This window comes from Denticeps clupeoides, chromosome 5 (genome assembly GCF_900700375.1).
Source record: "Denticeps clupeoides chromosome 5, fDenClu1.1, whole genome shotgun sequence".
In the NCBI taxonomy this organism is placed as follows: domain Eukaryota; kingdom Metazoa; phylum Chordata; class Actinopteri; order Clupeiformes; family Denticipitidae; genus Denticeps; species Denticeps clupeoides.
Genome location: NC_041711.1, coordinates 13,008,071 through 13,026,829, shown reverse-complemented (window position 1 = coordinate 13,026,829; position 18,759 = coordinate 13,008,071). Strand labels below are relative to the sequence as shown.

At 41.3% G+C, this 18,759-nt stretch overlaps 1 protein-coding gene across 5 annotated transcripts in view; it reads right to left on the bottom strand.

Annotated features, from left to right (window-relative positions):
- Positions 1 to 2,367: 2,367 nt before the first annotated feature.
- Positions 2,368 to 18,759, bottom strand: part of LOC114790224 (fibroblast growth factor 14-like) — a 44,806-nt gene continuing 28,414 nt past the window's right edge. For all 5 annotated transcript variants that reach the window (XM_028980086.1, XM_028980089.1, XM_028980088.1 and 2 more), the window contains 4 exons: positions 14,123 to 14,233; positions 12,738 to 12,841; positions 5,349 to 5,547; positions 2,368 to 4,905 (listed from right to left, as the gene is read on the bottom strand). In XM_028980086.1, coding sequence (XP_028835919.1) covers positions 4,766 to 4,905; positions 5,349 to 5,547; positions 12,738 to 12,841; positions 14,123 to 14,233 — 554 coding nt within the window. In that variant the 3' untranslated portion in view covers positions 2,368 to 4,765. The remainder of the gene's footprint in view (positions 4,906 to 5,348; positions 5,548 to 12,737; positions 12,842 to 14,122; positions 14,234 to 18,759) is intronic.

The window sequence follows — 18,759 nt, the reverse complement described above, 5'->3', positions numbered from 1 at the left end:
CACACACACACACACACACACACACACACACACACTATATACATTTACATACACACATACATTTGGTCTGACTGACAATAATTTTTAAACATTAGTGGAATATCATAAAACGAACAAAAAGAAGGTTGTGTTAGCATTGGGTGGTGATGCATTTGCATGAATGCCATGGCACTGTGACAGGCCATGAAATTGCTGTGGGCAGTTGACATCCTCAGTGATAAGGACGACCCACGTGTCTAGTGTTGGGTCTGACAGATTTGTTAATGGAGGTGAAATCATTCCCCAGCCCTGTTTATTACAGCATTTGTTTCATTGATTGGAAGTGGCATGTCATATATGAACTGTCAGTGCAATGGTGCTACTACACTGATGCAATACTCCACTGACTCAAAAAAAAAGTAATATAGTAAATACAATGTTTAAAGAAAATCAAATCCATTAAATAATGCATAAAATCCATTATACCTGTCCTAAGGACTAGGTTCATAAAGTGCTTGTTTAGGCAGAAGGCAACCAGGTTCTCCTCTCTTTCTGTGAACCAACCATCCCACAGCATGATGCCAAACCAACAGACAGCTCCAGCCCTGGGTAGAGATGAATGTTCACCGCCCGTTATGCTCCACCAGTCCCCAAGGCATGAGAGAGGGAGCGAGGAAAACACAATGGGAGACAGGGGTGTAGGCCCTTGCCCGCCCACTCTACCCAGTCTTCAATTTCTCTCCCTTAGAATTTCAAAGCAGTGGTTCAGAGGGGCTGAACGCTTCTCCTTTGTTTGGCTTCACAGAACTCACTGCACCATGAGTCATGTTCAACAGGGTCATAAGTGTTATGAAGGAGAAATTTAAATCATTTTTTAATTCCCCAAATTGTTTTGCCACACAGTAGACAAGTGGAATCAAAAGACTATTAATATACAGATGAAAAAAAAAATTTGGACAAAAAACTATTCGAGAATGCCCTCAGTCTTCCATACACATGCACCAGGAAATGCTAAAAGGTGCATTGTATCGTTTCGTACATTTAGAAAGCACTACATTAACAACCACCTCTTCATGGGACCGTAATGAACATAATAAATTATGACTCAGTTCTGTGATTGTCCCTTTTATTTGAATCGAATTCATTTGAATATCCTTCAATGCATGATCTGCGAGTTTCCTAAACTGAAGCTTCCATCCACTGTGCTCTATGCCATCCTGCGCTGATCAAACTGTTCCTGCGTCTGTCAAAGAATTTCCTGTTCTGCTCTGTTTGCCTCACTGATTTCTCTGGTCATTGATTTGTGCCCTCATGCCTTGAAAATCCCTGTCTGCTTTTTGCACACACCCTTAGTGAAACCACTCTGTAAATGTGTTGCTGATATTGGTGAATCCATTTTTTAATACATATTGTCCTATAAAATACATTTTAACAAATAATGTAACTATGCAATAAAGGCAGGAAACTGATGAGTGGAGGTTAGAAAGAGCCTCGCCAGCATTTTGTTCCAACCAGAAAAGTTCTTGGCTAAAGAACTGAGTTAAAAATAAGCATTGCTGGAAAATCACAAGTAATGATCGTGCCAAGATTGGAGGGAGACTTCACAGTTCAGATCTGCTTGCCAAAAAGTCACCCACAACCCACTGCAGATGTTAGGATGAAGCTTTGAGGAATGCAAGTCAAATAAATCAATCATTACTTGCAAAGATATGTTGACTGGATAGCCAAGTGTCAAGCTACCAGTCTGTCTCTGTACCATCGAACATGAGAAGAAGAAAACGTTGCGATGAAGAAGCCAATCAGATGTCATTAAATGACTCTTTTGAGCAAGCAGCGCAACTACATTTTTGTTCCATTTGACATGTAACGGTACATTAAAGTCATTAGAGGTGGGTGACAGTTGATTTTATGCTCCAGAAGCTTTCATTAGCTCTCTTCAAGCCGTAAAAGCCATTGAAAATTTCTGGCACCTAAACAAAAGAGAATTCTGCACGAATTCCTATGATTGGTTTTTGCACAGTAATTGCTTGTGGGTTTCCTGGTATGATTAAAATAAAAACCGACATTAGCTTTGCGGGCTAAGTAACAATTTTTTAAAATGAAGGATGTAAAAAATATGAAGACATTATTCTTGTTAATACAGTTATATTGCAGCATATGGAGGATGAATAAAACTGCACCAAAACATTTGACATCGGGTGTCAAATTCCAATGTCATTTCTATGGAAAAATACCCTTGTGCGTCTGGGCAGCATGCATGAATGTCACTTGTCACTATGGTAATTATGTGCCCATCATGTCCTGCTCAGAGACAAAACTGAACCTTTTCTAATGAGCTCTTGTTCAACAATATCAGTAAATGTCAACACAACATAAAATGAATTGAGCCTTTGTATAAATCCTTTATTCAATATACTGTCCTGTGTATACAATGAATAGACATAAACTGTACAGTGCTGACAGACTGGTTTTGCATATATGTACTGTATGTAAAGTTAGTGGTACATACCAACATATTTTTTAGTTTGTTTTTGATACATATAGCCTACCACATGCAGGAATCCAGTGCCTTCCCCTACCATGCAACAAGTGGGATGTGGACTCAAACAAGGGGAAGGCAATCCCAGAGGATGACATATATCAGAGAATAACAGATATCTTTGATTGTTGTAAAGATCGTATGAAATTAGAAAAGACAAAGGAACAGGAACTCAAAATACTCGATGAACAAAGAGCTCTGAAAGATAAGATTGTACAGTACATTTAAACAGCAGTCTGTTTACAAAAATAAATCCAGTCCTCTATGAAAGCAGTCATCTTGTTAGCAGGGCATGATATACAGTACTTAGGCCCCACTTGATGAAGAAAATAACATTCGTCATGTGCACAGGCCAGCAAAATAAAAGTACAATGATGATTTCACAGGTTAAGGAAGCATCAAAGGAGATTCGGGTTACTGTACACTTCTTATGAAGGTACGTCATTCAGACAATAGGTAAACTCCATTAAAGAAAAGCTTCAAATAAGAGTAGCCTTAAACAACCCCTGCTGACAGGTTCTAAATAAATATTCCATACATTTTCCAGATTACATCTGACATGACAGGACACATAGAATTCAAAGAGATGACAATACCATTTGCCATTTGCTCATAGCCGGCTACCTTTTTTTTTTTTTTTTACATTTCTGAATGTGGATTTTTTTTAAATCATTAAATGGTTAACCAAAGGCTTCATACTGTTATGTTAAAGTTTAGCAAATATTTACTGAATCCATTAGGATTATAATCCATTTGGACTAAAACACTTGAGTCACAGACAGATGTGAAACAACAATAAGGTTCAACTTAGTCAAACATGCTACTGCTGCAGGAAATGCACTGACTGGCACCCCACCCACCATGTACGATAGGGTTTCTGCTGATTGTTAGCTACAGGACAATACACATCAGTGATGCATCCTCATTAGTTTTTCTAATTAACCTTCTGTCTTGCTCATTGGTAAAATAACTGAACGAAATGTTTTGATATTTAAAGAATAAAACACTTTTAAGCTTTATGCGTGTGTCTTGCATTTAGCTCTTTCTACCATATCTGCCGCTTTCTACCATTGCACATAGTTTTTATTTTATTTTTTTTACCACTGCTACTGTGTCATAATACAGTAGGTAAATGGTACGAATAAAGGAGAATGGACACCCCATTTACCCTGCCTCCTTAGCAAAGCCGGTCCTATGGCTTCGGGTGACTGTAATGTACATTCAGACACATCTCCAGGATAGGAAGAAGGTCCCTATTCGGTGCTGTCCAGCCACATTGTCGGCCATTACATCTAAACACATTGTGGTTTCAATACAGTGTGCCTCATAGGCCCCTAACCTCAGAGACCAAAATGAGGTATTTGGGCAGTGCCGTCCTGTGATAATGTGATAAAAGAGGCCAGTGGATAAAGGTAGGGAGCCTTTGATATGTACTTTGTCCTTCTTTGAGGAGCACAGCTCACCATGCTGGCCTATGGGCACAACACTGCTGCTAATGCTACTTTGTTAGCTATGCACTGTCTGTCAAGTTCAATAGTGAAGCCAATGCCTTGAGCACTTTGAACCAACATTATACTTTTTTTTTGTTGTTGTAAACATTACTAAGGATGATTACATGTCACACCCCTTTGTTCTCTGTAAAGACAAAACAGCACTTAACAATATAATGCTAGGTTAAGGTGACCAACAGAGGACAAGGGGGGAAAAGAGCATACATACATACCAACAAACACACACACATACATTGTTTCTGTACAACAATCTATCTGAACCATTGCTGGTGAGCCATGGTATTAGGAACAACAATAGTGAGTCTAAAAATGAGCCGTGGGTAGCTGTCAGCAGGCAAAGCTACCAGGTGAGGCAGATGAAAACCGCATCATTGCACAGGAGATTGTCACCAGATAAAAAGAAAGGATAGTATTTTTAAAAAAGGCATTCCATATCGCATGGGGCTATCCCAGTTGTCACAGTTTGTTGGACTTCATCCCTCCACCTCCTTCCACCTTTTTCTTTCCTTGTTTTTACAGCAGCGTAAAAACTGGGTCCTCAAGCTCTCCTGGCTCAACCTCAGCAGCAGCAAAGCGCCGTCAAGAAAACACTTAGGGAAGGATGGAAGGGCTTTGCTCGAGAAAGGACAATAAAGCAAAGAAACTACATCAAAAGAACGGAGAAGTGGACAGGAGAGCAAGAGATTGTCTGAGAGCAGTAGCCCCAGAGGCCGCATGGGAGGGGAGGAAGACAGGGCTATGTCTCCTTGTCAGGCTTACTAACAGGCTTCCCACCATTCATGACCACGGGCTCACTTGTGCTTTTGCTGGGAGGGGCACCATCCTTTGGGACTGTCTCTCCCACATCGTGCAATGACGGCTCGCGGTACATGGCAACTGGAATGAAATTGGGCAAAGTTATGAATGCTGCTGTTCATAGCAAAACAACCCGATAACGACTGCAAAATGTTTTTTTGTTGTTGCTCATGTAGGTTAAAAATAAGTCTACAGGTCCTGCAACCAAATTCCTATTTGCATAAACAGGGGAGTTAATAATATTAAACGTCTATTAAACATTCTGCCACTTTGGCACTGGGGATACATGTGACATTTACCCCAAGCCCAGGTAAATGGGGAGGGTTGCATCAGAAAACTTTTTGCCTAATCAATTACGCAGACAACCAGAAAGGTTGATTCGCTGTGATGACCCGACATGGGCAGCTGAATGGAGTCGATGACTTTGGTAAACCTAAAATCACTCAAAAACCATCCTATTAAATTGGAATTAAATTACCATTTGAATTTGTACTTTACTTTGATGAAATTCCCTTTTATCTTACCTTCAATGGGCTTGGGCAAGAAGTGAGCAGCAGGTTTTGTCTTTTTGACCCGGTTTCCTTTCATTGCCTGACCCTCTTTGTTGAGCCCGAGGAACCAGGCCCTCCCCGACTCCTGCTGTCTGTAGAGCATGGAGGAATAGACGACGTAGTAATTCTCAAAGACCGATTCTTTGAACTTACACTCCGGTGTAAAAAGCTCCTGCAAGGCAAAAAAGAGGTTTTCCCTTAGCAGCCAGACTATCCCGAGGGCTTCATCCACAGTTGTCAGTCATGTCATCCAATAAGATCCTAAGGGAAATGAGCGATTAAGGAGTATTTAATAGGAGCTGGGCAGCCATGTCACTCAGCAAAGCCCCTCCACAGTCCTGCACAATTTATGGATATTCTGTAGCAGGCGTTATTAAGAGAGAAAACAAGACATGTTTAAAACACACATTGATATTCTATTTGGCGAGTTTGGAACATAAAGAGATCTGAATCTGTATGCCTTTGTGGCAGGTTGCCACGGTAACAGGAGAAAGGGCTCAGCAATAAGCTATCTCACAACGTTGCAGACATATATGATTGACTCTAAATGCCTTCAAACCTCTCTGCAGGACGACAGGTTCTTTTCACCAGATTTTTCGGAGCACTTCGTAAAATCGATCGCCGCTAGTTCTGACAGCATAAGACAACTGCATACAAAAAGCGGCGGAGGCAACCTAACCTAACAAAATATCAGAGCATCATTAAGTAACATCAAAAAGTAACAATGACAAAAACAAGTTTACATGGAGAAAGGCGGGGAGGTGGGGAGTAGAAAAGATGAGATGACATCTTGAGTGAATGTATGTATGCTATATCTTTCCCAGCCAAGAAAATCAATCACTGTCAGCTGTTCTGAGTGAATGTCTCATTTTCCCCCCATGACAATGTGAAAGGGCTGCAAGAGATATTTATTCTGACAGTTGTGAATATTCTTAATATTCTTTCCAAAACTATTCATTTTTACCTTACAGGCTTGTAACACTCTACACTCCCCAAATTCAAACTGCCTGTGTAAGTCCACCTTGTGTCACCAAAACAGTTGCAACCCTTCAATGTATGGACTGTAACTTTGCAGGAATCTTGTAACTGGTACATTTAGCATTTTCAGAACGTACATCCATGCATCAGGCTTCTTTTTTCCAGCATGTCCCACATAGACATTAACAGACTGAGATTTGGGGAATTTCAGAACTGTGAACACCAAAATTCTTTCAAATGTCAGAACGTTTCTCGGCAGAACACTGCTAATCATCACACAACTTAAACAATTCTGCACTGACGGATTGGAAAAAACTATCTGGGTATATGGTTTTAGGAGATTAAGGGGGAAATTCTAGCTATTAGGGCATTTAACTGTGTCCTAACCGTTTCCTTAGTGGGAATCTGGCATATTGGCACATTTCTTGTTAAAAAATAGCACATTTCTTTCATCTACAGATATTTTCTTAAAGAAATTAATAAACATATTTTAAAAGAACTGCATATTTCATGTTGGTGCATCTGAGTGGCGAGTGACGTATCACTATGATCTTGTACGAAAGTCAAACTTTAATGTTTGACTTTAAAGGCACGTCTTGCAACGCTTGTCATTCAAGACTGGACGGTATATCAAATCTCTTTTCCAAATATATGTAAATGTACTGTATGCGTGTTTTATTTTCATGGAATGGAGGGATTAACATTAAAAAACAGGCACATGTGTAAAGAAAAAAAATCCCCATTGTGAAGTCCCAGCGGTGATGACTCTTTGGTGTGAGCGTGTGGGAGTGCATTGAACACTGTACTCTACCACTTTGCTAATCACCTCTGGGAATACAGAGGAAAATAAATAAAAGGAGGCGAAAGGAGGGCTGTATGCAGGCCTGAAACCGACCCACGCAAATGGCATCCACTGCACAGGTCTCTAAATTCTTTAGAAGGGTCGGGTGCAGAGTACTTCAGTGCACCTCTGGCAGAAAAACTGCTCAAATGCATGAGAGAACACAACTCTCAATATACTATGAGGTGGCCTGGATTTTTTGTCCCAAATGGCTAAAACCTAGATATGGATCCACCTGGAAATTACTCTTTAAGTAGCTCACGATGATTCGGAGAAAAATTCTCAGCCAAAAAGTTGGGTTGTAGAAAAACCTCATTAGAGACTTGAAAACCCTTAACAGAGATCAGAGGCCTGTGATGGGCCTAGGGGCTGCACACTGATGCTAGCAACCCAGGCTAATTGGCAGATACTTTACTTGAGGGCCCAGGAACCGTACCTCCTACACACAGACTCCATTTTCTGTTCTCTCTCATCGATTAGTCTGTAGTTAAAGGAGATTGTTTAAAAATGGCCTTTTATATTGGATACTTGGAAGCCTATACATGTTTCTCTGGGTACAAGAGCTGAAATGTCATTGGTAAAGATAAAATTAATCCTGGTGCATAAATAAGTGGACATGTCACGCTGGAGGGACAAGGCAAATATTGGAGGAAACGAGTAACCCAATTATGGGTGCTGTTGCTGCAACACCCACTGATGTTGAAACTCGTGTAAGAAAACCAGGTACCAGAAAAACACGGTTTGGGAAGGTGGACCGAGAGGATGAGAATGAAGCTGACACGTGAGCAACAATGACTGAGCATCGTGCAGCTGGCCTGCATTGCTTAAATAACAAGGGTGTCACCCAGTTCCACATTCTCTGGTCACATGAAAGGACATGACTTTAATGCACCATCAGTCAGACTTTACTTATATAGCACTTTTAGTGCAGATTGTAAATGACCATTTTTTTGCTGCAGGGTTCAGAATTACAGCAGGTTGTGAACATGGAGGAAAGTCATCCGTAGTTGATAAAGGACTGAAACAGGCTGAGGTTAATAGAAGACAACACACGGTTTCCGAGTGTAATTTGTTTGTTTTTCAATTTAATTGTTAAAGGGTAGAGGTCATATTAACGGTGGGAAAACTACTTTCTGATATGATGGAGTGTCATCACAAAAAAAAACGCTCATTCTAACAGAGGTGTGTACACTTGTTATATCCACTGTGTGATTAATCATCTGCAATATTGCTATTAATAATCTAATGGACAAGCCGTGTGTCACGTATAGCTACCACAAGCAAGCTTTGGCCAACAAGCAGGAGCAACCTCAGTGCAGGTTCCCCTGCTTTCATTATAGCCAGGAAATGGTGAAGATGCCTACAGCCCTTTAAAGAATGTTTTCAGTTTTGTCTTTCTGCACTCAGTATACTTAATCTGTTCATAATTCAATTAATGAAATTATGATCCATTAATAACAAGACTGCTTAAGGAAGTTTGTGGCACTTGTTCCCCAAAAACAGCCTAAAATAAAGTGCAGACCAGGCAGGTCTTCCTGAGGTGCCTCTGGGGAGGCAATTTTTCATCCCAGCAGTGAAACCAACAAAGCACAACAGGGGACATGTCTCTCGCGGGGACCTGACTTTTCATGGGAAAACCCACTAAACTCGGGAGTATATTAAAAGCAAGCAGAACTAACCACTGAGGTCACACCATTGTGGAATAAATATTTTTTTACTAGAATACATACATCTAAAACCAATTTTTGCATCATGTTTAAAGGGCAAAAACTGTATTAGGAAAACAGCACCAGTCAAAAGTATGGATGCCCCTATAATGCATTTTTGCATTATAGAACAAAACTGAAGACACCAGACTATGCAATAACAGGTTAAAATAAGAGGTAATGTTAATAAAACGGACATCATGTTAAATGGATGTATTAAGGACAATACAAAGGAAATGGCATGATGGCCAAAAAGGGAAAACAACACAGGAACAATTGTAGGCTAGCTCTCAGGCATGTGGTGATTGCCAGAGCTGAAAACACACAAACGGTAAGTATTCCAGTATCCAATGTAGCCGCGTCCTCCACCGGCTTTCTCTCTCTATGTATGGAGCCCTGACAGATCAGGCCGGATTGTGCTCAGCTCTGATCAATCAGGGCTCCCCAATCGGTCGCATGGCGTCCTGCTGTGAGCGCCTAGCTGTCCCCAGGCGTCACACATGGCAAAAATACTGTGATGGCAGCATTTCACACTCTTGCCATCTCTCGGCCACCGTAAGTTGGACATGGGGATGGTTTGCAATGCTCCTGATAATTTATGTTGAACACTTTCTTATCATTCCAGGGGCAGTGGTGGCCTAGCGTTTTAGAAAGCAGTCTCATAATCAGAAGGTTGCTGGTTCAAATCGCGGTCTGCCAAGGTGCCACTGAGGTGCCACTGAGCAAAGCACCATCCCCACACACTCCTCCCTGGGCGCCTGTCATGGCTGCCCACTGCTCACCAAGAGTGATGGTTAAATCCAGAGATCACATTTATTTGTGTGCACCATGTCCTGTGCTTGCTGTGCTTCACTTTCACTTAATGAGCATCTAAAGCAGCTTTTGATGATTAAAATAGTGAACAAAGCAGCCATGAAAGAAAAATGAGGCGACTCTGAAAAAAAACATTCATTAAGCACTTTCACTTTCTCCTGATACAAAATTAATAAATATATATATTTTTGCATTGGATTCTTCAAAATGGCTTCATCTTAGTCTCCACAACCACCGCAGAGTAGGTGCATCCAAACTTTTGATTGGCACAGTAGGTGAAAAAAAAAATCTGTAGTATCCATTGTAGTTCCACTTGTGAGAGGTTATGGAGATGATAGTTTAAAAATAATGGTTGGTTATCTTGAAAATCATTTGCAATTCAACCATACAAGCAATTAAGTCATTAACCGCAATGAATTTAAGTGAAGTTAAAGTCAGCAGGCTTACGCCACCATACACAGGGTTAATTGGCAATGCGCTCACAAGCATTCAACATCTTCTCAGTGGCTTCACATTGACTGTACACTCACCCATGCCTGCTGTCTTAATGAAGGACCACGGAGCCTCAGATTGTATAGAGTGAAGCTGTGAAAAGGGCTCTGTTGTCAGGTTTGTGCCCACCCGAGTCACTCTAGCTGGCAAGATGCTTGTCTGGCATCTAGTCATATTGTTAAATATTCCAGATAACAGTCAGGCTTTCCCACCAACTCTGCAGCGAAGCAACATATACAGAAAAATGATCCAGGTAAAAACCTTCTCCGACACCCCCGACTGGCTGAGTTCACAGTTTGCTTCCTCTGTACACACAAGATGCTCAGACCTTGGTTTGGGGACGACTGTGTCTTATAGTGACAACGCACCTGTGTGTGCTACTGCCTATCGTTTCCTCTACAGAGGTGATCTGTGGTTCACACATATGCAGACATCTCACTGTGTTATGGTTATGAATGTGGGACATTTTTACAACTGAGCAGGTTTGTAATTAACACATAGGGAAATTATTTCACACCCCACCATCTGTTGCATACAGCAACAGAGCCTGAACGGAGAATCTTATGAAGATTGGCCTGCTAATCTGCAGTATTTTACCTGTTTCATTTACTGTCCAATTTCTGAGAGTTCTCATGTCAACATTTTATAGCTGTACTATTAGTATAGAAAAAATAATCCAATTGTTAATATGAGTTCTTGATTGTACTACATGTTTCTGGCAATTAGATTTTCCCCCATTTATATGTTGAATGGATCTTATCAATTTATTATGTGTAATTAATAACAGTTATTGTAATATGCTGCCATCTTTATTGTAATATGGTGCATCATTCTTATGCTGTGCAAGTAGGAATGGAAATGCTCTCTTTTATGGGAAAACTGAATAGTGTACATAAGCATAAAAAACTATTCAGTTCAAATACAAGAGGGCTTATGCAGAGTCACAAATTCCCTCTTCACGGTGTGCTGACTGAGAGATTTTTTTTGTGTATGTGTGCCTGTGTGTGTGCAAACCAGTGCATGTAGGAGGGACTTCCCGTATCAATAATTCAGCAGGAGTTCGGAGTTTGAACAAAGAAGCTCAAAATGGCACAGCTCAGCCCCCTCCCAGTCCTCACCGCGCCGCCTTTATATTTCACAAAGGAGCACAAAATACGTGCGCTCGGCACACGCGGCCTGCGCTAAAGGTAGGAGCAGATTTGGAATTTATGAAGAGAAGGGCTGGTGAGGCAGGGGGTTGGGGTGCATTTGAACTCTCTATCTCTCAGACGAATCCGTGGCTGTCAGGGTCTGAAATAATTTATATTCTTGTCAGGTTGCTCACACTCACACAGAGTGATGAAGCTTCCTTGGAGACAGAAGAAAAGGTTTGGGTACAAACGGGGGAATTTAATGGGATTCTGCAGCTTTTCTTCCTATAGGACTTTCTCTTTGTTGCTTTTTTTATTAAGAGAAAATGGGAGAGTCCAAATTACCACATGCCATTACCACTTCAATCTAGAATCAAAGTCTGACAGACTTTGATTAGTGGGTGGAAGAAGCACAGTTTTATAGGAAACGTCTGTAGGTTTTCACTTGTCTGCAAAAGACAAAAGAATTCCGTTTTACAGCCTCACAAAAACCTGTCAAAAAGACTGAATCTCCCAATCAATGCAAAACTACACTGCTGTCATTTAAAGCTCAATTCAACCAGGCTGTCCAGAAGAATACCACTGTGAATGCTTCTCTAATCCCAGACATATACAGATAACAATGCAATCTCATTACCAGTAATGGATTTTGCTCATTAAATAACAGTTTAAGCAGTAAAAAAGCAGTAAAAAAAAAAAAGTCAAACCCTGAAATTGTTTACCTGAAGATTTTTGTTATGAATGCGTTTCAGAAACACATATACTGTGTGTAATTGGAGTATTCTATAAATAGAGTATGCATGTTAATGTCCACTTTCAACATGTTAGATGATGTAACAGTCTTGTTACATCATGCAGTATGTGCGCAGTGATCATGGAGCACTGCTTTCATCTCACATACTCATGCTGCTGGTGACAATAAATTGTGCGTGCCTTAAGGCTAAAGACTGATGATTAGTGTCTAGATTGCCCACTATTAGCTTGCTGGTCTATCCTGAAGCCAGAATTTTTTTACCAACCAAACGGAATATAGTCAAGATTCAAATTTGCACAAGTTTGGATAAAAACATAGATGAATACATTAATTTGATTTCCAAATTCTCTATCCTCAACTCATCCTCTCTATATTAAATCCTCCAGTGCATCCGGGAGTGGCATGCAGACAGCAACATCTGTTGTTTTAATATTCTATATAGCTGTAATACCACAATGTTCATGTTGACGTAACATGAAACCACAACTTTGTCCAGCACGGATGTGTTCTCTGGTATTAAATATTACAAAACATTCTTTATTCCTTATTTGCAGCATGCTGATCCACACAAATAAAATGATCGGCAGGATGGCAGGAGTTCCAAACTCTTCCTTAATTAGGCTGCGCCCCACTGAGGTTGGGACTTACAGATGTGTAAAGGTGGCCCTCTGTGTTCATGGCAATGTACAAGCCCGTCTTCACCGACTGGATGGCGACAACTCTAAGGCCCACTGGGATGAGGTTGAACAAAGCTGCAGAAAAAAAAACACGTACACACTCAATGACTCCGTTTCAAATGCATGGAGATGATGTCTACTTTCCCTATGCAGTATATAAATTATAATCTCTTTGCCCCTGATAATATCATACAATGCTCATAATTGTTACACTAATGCAGTGCAAATAGGCACTTGGGGAAAATCCTTGAGAATGACCTGCAGGATGATGAGTCAATTTTCTCTTCCTGTGGATGGACAGCAGTCATTAGAGCGATGATGTTTAATGTAATCTCTTATTTCTCCATAAACTGACATCTACAATTTAAAATGAACTGTGCCCTGCACCATGCAGCAGCAAGAAATTTGGTGTAGCTCTGTACTGTGCAAACCCACTCACCACCCACACACACAGACACACACACATTCACAGTGGGAAACAATCTTGGCATGTGAGATGCGGCACACGCCACCACATGCGTCTGGATTAAAGACATCATACTTGCCAAACAAAAGACTTCAACAGAATGTGAGTTCATTTGGATTTGGTGAAAAAACTAAATGAGAAAAAAATAATGATGTTTTGATCAAATAACATGATAGTGGGGACCATATTAATAAAACATTCAATCATGGACATTCATATTTAGTCTGGTGAAATATGTGTGAGAGGTGTGGTGTAATTTGTCAATATTCCATCTACCACACAATACATACCTATTGCTGTTTTCTCCAAATCAATTGCATAATGTTTTGATAAACGTTGTGGTTGTCGTGATAAAATCTTTGGGCTTATCACCTTCATAAATGCCCTCATTAATCTTTAAATGCAAATTTACAATTATTAAGAAAATCCATGAGTGTCTAATATGGAATCAGAAACAAAGAGGACAGATATGTCATAAAATCAAATGTAAAATATAAAAAGATTTAAAGGTGTATGATTTCTGATTTAAAAAAGCACATTCCTTTCACTTAACAAAAAATAGGAACTTTATGTCATAATTAGAAGAAATGCTTATGTTATTATTAGGTCAGGAGCTCATAATTATGAGAAAATATCTCATAATTATGTAAATATATCATAACTGTGAACTGTGAAAATGAACTTATGAGAAATGCTTGTGTTTATGATCTAAGATCTTGTTATGGGGTCCAAATAGTGTGTCTAAATGTTTTTTTTAAAAAACAGACTTCCTACAGATGAAAAATACAATTAAATAAAATCATGCATGGGGTCAATGGGCTGTATATATGCTGTATGGCACAGGACCAAGGTCCACACTGACAATTAACCACAATTAACAACAAACTCACAAGAATTAGTGCTGTCATCTTTGGTCCCGTCCAGACATCCATCTGGATTCATCTGCAAGTAGTATCCCTGCCTGCAATATAACCTGGTCACAATGCCCTTGAGCTGGGGATCTGGAAAACACAAGCGGACAGAACAAGGTCCTTTACCCACACCGCTGCAGACACATTTTGGGAATTTAGCAGTCAAGCCTAGAAATGATGTAAAAAGATATGCACATCCTGTGCAAGAGAGTGTAAGTATTGCACGATGCCTTTGAAGAAGAGCAGGTTATAGTCTTTTGAAAGGGTCAGTGCTTTAAAAAAAAAATGAATAAAATATGAAACAGATTGAACTCTGTCTTTTCTATAGAGAATACAGCATGTATTTTGTATATAATGCAGAATCATTTACATTTACATTTAAGGCATTTGGCAGACGCCCTTATCCAGAGCGACTTAAATCATTTCTATGGAGGTTTTATGATTCTGCTTTTATGGGCTGTATTTTCCCAGCCTTTGTAAGAAGCAGCGCATTCAGTAGTTCACCCATCAGAATGCATGAACCGCTGATAATTTGCATGTTGTTAGGGGGCGTGGTCATGTTTGTGATGCATAAGGGGTATTAGGAGTGTAAGGAACATGAGAAATGGAGGAGAAAGGGAGGAGATGGACGTTGTGCTACACCAGGACGTGTGACGTATTGACAGCAGGAGGTTTATACCGTCCGGAATGAGGAAGTAGGGCATGTGAGAGCTGTCAATCATGTGACAGTAGAGAAAATATTACAGAACTACAGGACAATACTCTAAAATGCTCTCTGAAAGAATTATGAGTGAACACTCTGCGTGAGGCTGCAGCTGCCAGGTAGAGGACATTTTTAGGGGTGAGGCGGCGGCCAACGCCTCATCTCCAAAACACAAGCCCAAGGACTGCAAAAGCAAGAGGGCAAGTAAAGATTCAAATAACGTGTCTGAAGTGCTTGCAAATATCAGCCTTTCTCCTGGAGCTTGTCAGCGGCGGCGATTCGTGTTGCCTCCGACCACTGATGTCCCGCGTCACTCAAACATCAGACGGATATCTGCTGCCGTGACAACCCCAGCACGCCCGGCCTCTGCCGCCGTCTTCCAATATCCTGTGTCAGTGTTGCACGCTCACAGCTGAGGAGCTTTCATGAGCCGACCCTGTTAAGTCCTCAAGTCGTGCGCACACACTTAAAAGGCACAGAGCAGGTGACGGGGAAAACGGACACTGTCACAGGGGAAGTGCAGCGGTGAGAAAGGAATTTGTGCAAATCTTGGAATCGCGAAACACAACAGGCGTTTTTGTTCATTCTGCCACAAACAGCACACACGTTAAATATTCTGATCACACCTCAGCAACATCAGCCGGACCTGACTCACTACCTGGTCACCAGCGATGCATCTCGGACAAATCTAACAAGACAACGGGAACAACACACAGCTGCTGGAAAATGGCACGGCAACCCCGGCCAAGGCGAGAGACGGGCGCGCGAGTGAAAAAATGTATGGGAATTCCCCACAACCCCTCCATGTTGCTGGAATCCCCTCCCTCAGCACTCACACACAGACGGCTCTGCAGCTCCAGACGCCGCTGACCCACTTTTCCCAGCGTCTTCCAGCCCCTTCCCTCTCAGCTCTGTCACTCCGGGAAAAAGGGTGAGGGAGAGGGTAGGGATGCAGGGGTCCCCCCCCCCCCCCCCCTCGCCAACAGCTCAGCGTCTGAAAAATGCTTTTTATTGACAAGTGAAGCAGATCGAATCGAGTTTCTTTCCTTCTCCAGAAGCGTTAATGAAGCTTTCGCTTCTGCGCCGCCAGAGAGAGGAGTTTCTGTGAGTAACCTTCTGTTCCGTCAAGATGTTAAATTAAATGTAACATTTTACAGCCCATTAAGTCACCCACATACGGACGTATCCCGGAACAAATTCCCAGGATTCCAGAAATTCTTTTGTTGCCATGCACTGGCTCTGTTGCCATGGAAGGAAGACTGGATCCCTTTTTTTCCCCCCTTCCCTGTCTGTTACTATGGAGACCTCCCCCCACCGCATCCCGCCTTGTATTCCGGATTTCCCAGGTTCTGTCGGTAACCAGGGAGCTTGTTCAGGGATTCCCGCACTCTGCCAGTTACCATGCAAACATTCTAACGTTGATCAGGGCCATTTTCTCGGTTACTATGGAGATCTTCCACTTGCCTGAGGACTTTTATTTAAGGGGTGGTGGGGGTGGGGTTGTTGGTCCTTTACACACCTGGCTCAGTTCAGGCGGCTGAATTTTGGGGAAGTGAAGTGAACGGGTTTGTACTTCAAATATTGTACTGTTCTGAGTCCTGTGATGATAATAATAATAATAATAATGATAATGGCTTAGTAATAGTAATTAAGGGCTTCATGCCAATATTGTTTTTCTGAAAATATATATATGAATGGCATTTATCATTCTTCGGAACTACATTCAAACATGACATACAACTCCAAAAGTGTAGTTTTGGTGAGCTTGTCACACGTTTGTCACATGGGCCCACCTGCATGCGGCAATATCTCATCCCTTCACGGCCGAAACCAACGTGCACGTGGACGACCCCCCTGAACCCCGGGCGTCGCCCCTTTCCATCACACCTCTGGCCCTGAGGTGCGGTGGCCTGACGGGACCGGCGGTGTCACAGCTTCGCCCTTCAGAAGGCGGCCTGCGACGCTGGAGGATATGGCCCGAATTCAAACAGAAGTGTGTTGTCAGTACTCGGCTGGAGGAAATGGCCGCGTTTCAAGTCGAAAGTGAGCAGCTGGGGGTGGGGTGGGGTGGGGGGCGTCTGTTTAAGAGCCACCATCCAGCATTTTGAGGTAAGCGATGTGGAGACACATGAGATAGAAAGCTGACATTAACAACATGATTTCACACAGACCCGCCTCCGCCTGCATGCTTGTATTTACACAGGAATATTTTAGCAGATGTTGGTACGGTGCAGTTATGATTTATTTTGTGGTACATGGCGTCATTTCTCATGTTTTGACAAACATGACGCAGAAAGCTGGATAGGATGTGGAAAGGAGCGATGGAAACGATGAGGAAGGAAAAGGAAGACGGAGGAGGAGAGGCAGCACAGCCTCAAGCAATCAAAGGGAAAGCAGCCAAATATCTGGCGCGGATATGAATGGGTGTACAAAAGAGATGCTCAACAGATCAAAGGCTTTCTTTCAGACGGCCAGACACACACACCGTCTGTTTCAGCTCAACACTGAGTACATGTTCGAGATGACAATGATTTCCCATGGTATGAAAATATCGGTTCCTGCCTTCAGCTCCACTTTAAGCCTGGAATGGAGATTTCACCTGAAATGCTATGAAGGGCTCGTCCGCGCTCTTCCATTCCCTACGAATAAACACATTAAAACCGCAAGCCCACACAGCAACAGTCCCTTCAACAAAGCTGCTGAAATGAAATGATGCACTTTCGGATATGAAGTTAGTCCGAAACAGATGTCCGGCAACTTGGCTGCCGGACATGCAGCTAAGCGGGAAAGGGACAGCGAGGACATGTTTGGGACGCTCCCCTAACCTTACACGACTGTTTTAAATTCATTTCTTACCGAGGAATAAATATCCATTTTAGATATCATTATAGATATAACCACCAGGCAGTCAGTATTCCCCAACAATAACTTAATGTGATGTGCATTTCATTATTATTATTATTATTATTATTATTTACTCCTTACTTTGGCTTCTGTAAAGACGTCACTATTACTATTAAAATGAACAAGTATTAAATATTTTATAGCCACTATTATATTGTATTTCAACATATCAAATATAACATAAAATAACAAATGAAAATAAAAAAACTGTAACATTGAGAAAAATGTTATTGATTGATTATGTTCATGAACTAATATGAACTTCTCATTAATTATCATTTTTGATAACGAATACACATGATTATTATTAGGAAATATTACATGAAATGTCCCTTCTTTTCAGTGGTTATGAAAAATAAAAAAACAGAACCTGAAATAGCATTTAAATGTCAGTGCATTATCTAATAAACAACGTCTGTATGTATAAAATCTGTATGTCAGATTGTTCTGGAACTGTAACTATAGACTGTAGACTACATTTATACTGTGCTTGTTTTATGGTTTCATTAGGTTCTTTTGTATCTAATCTATGTTGGTATAAAATATTTCTTGTTCACAAAGAGAGTGGGCGATCGAGGACGAACGCTGCAGAAAAACTTTTTAAAGGAGGTAATGTGTAGGGGGTGGGTTTAATTAAAGGTGTTTTGTTATATAGAGCAATTTGCACATTTATCTGCATAAATATTAAAAACATGCATAATGTTACACTGATATTGCCATGAGATCTACAGCTCTGCCGTGTGCCTCTGTGAGTATCATGTATGCTCATGGTTAATGTTCATGCATCGTGGCATCAGATTTTACACATAAATATACAGTAATATCAACAATCGCTCTACCTTCCGCAAAGAACAGAACAAAAGGCAGGGCCGTCATGAACCTGGGTTCCCTCCCCAATGGCCACTTAATAGGAACACATGATGTGGAGCAATACAACTCTATTTCCTTGCCCTGTGCCTCAGCCGTGAGGTCATGGCCCATTAGGCACGGTGTGTTATTGATGCGCCGC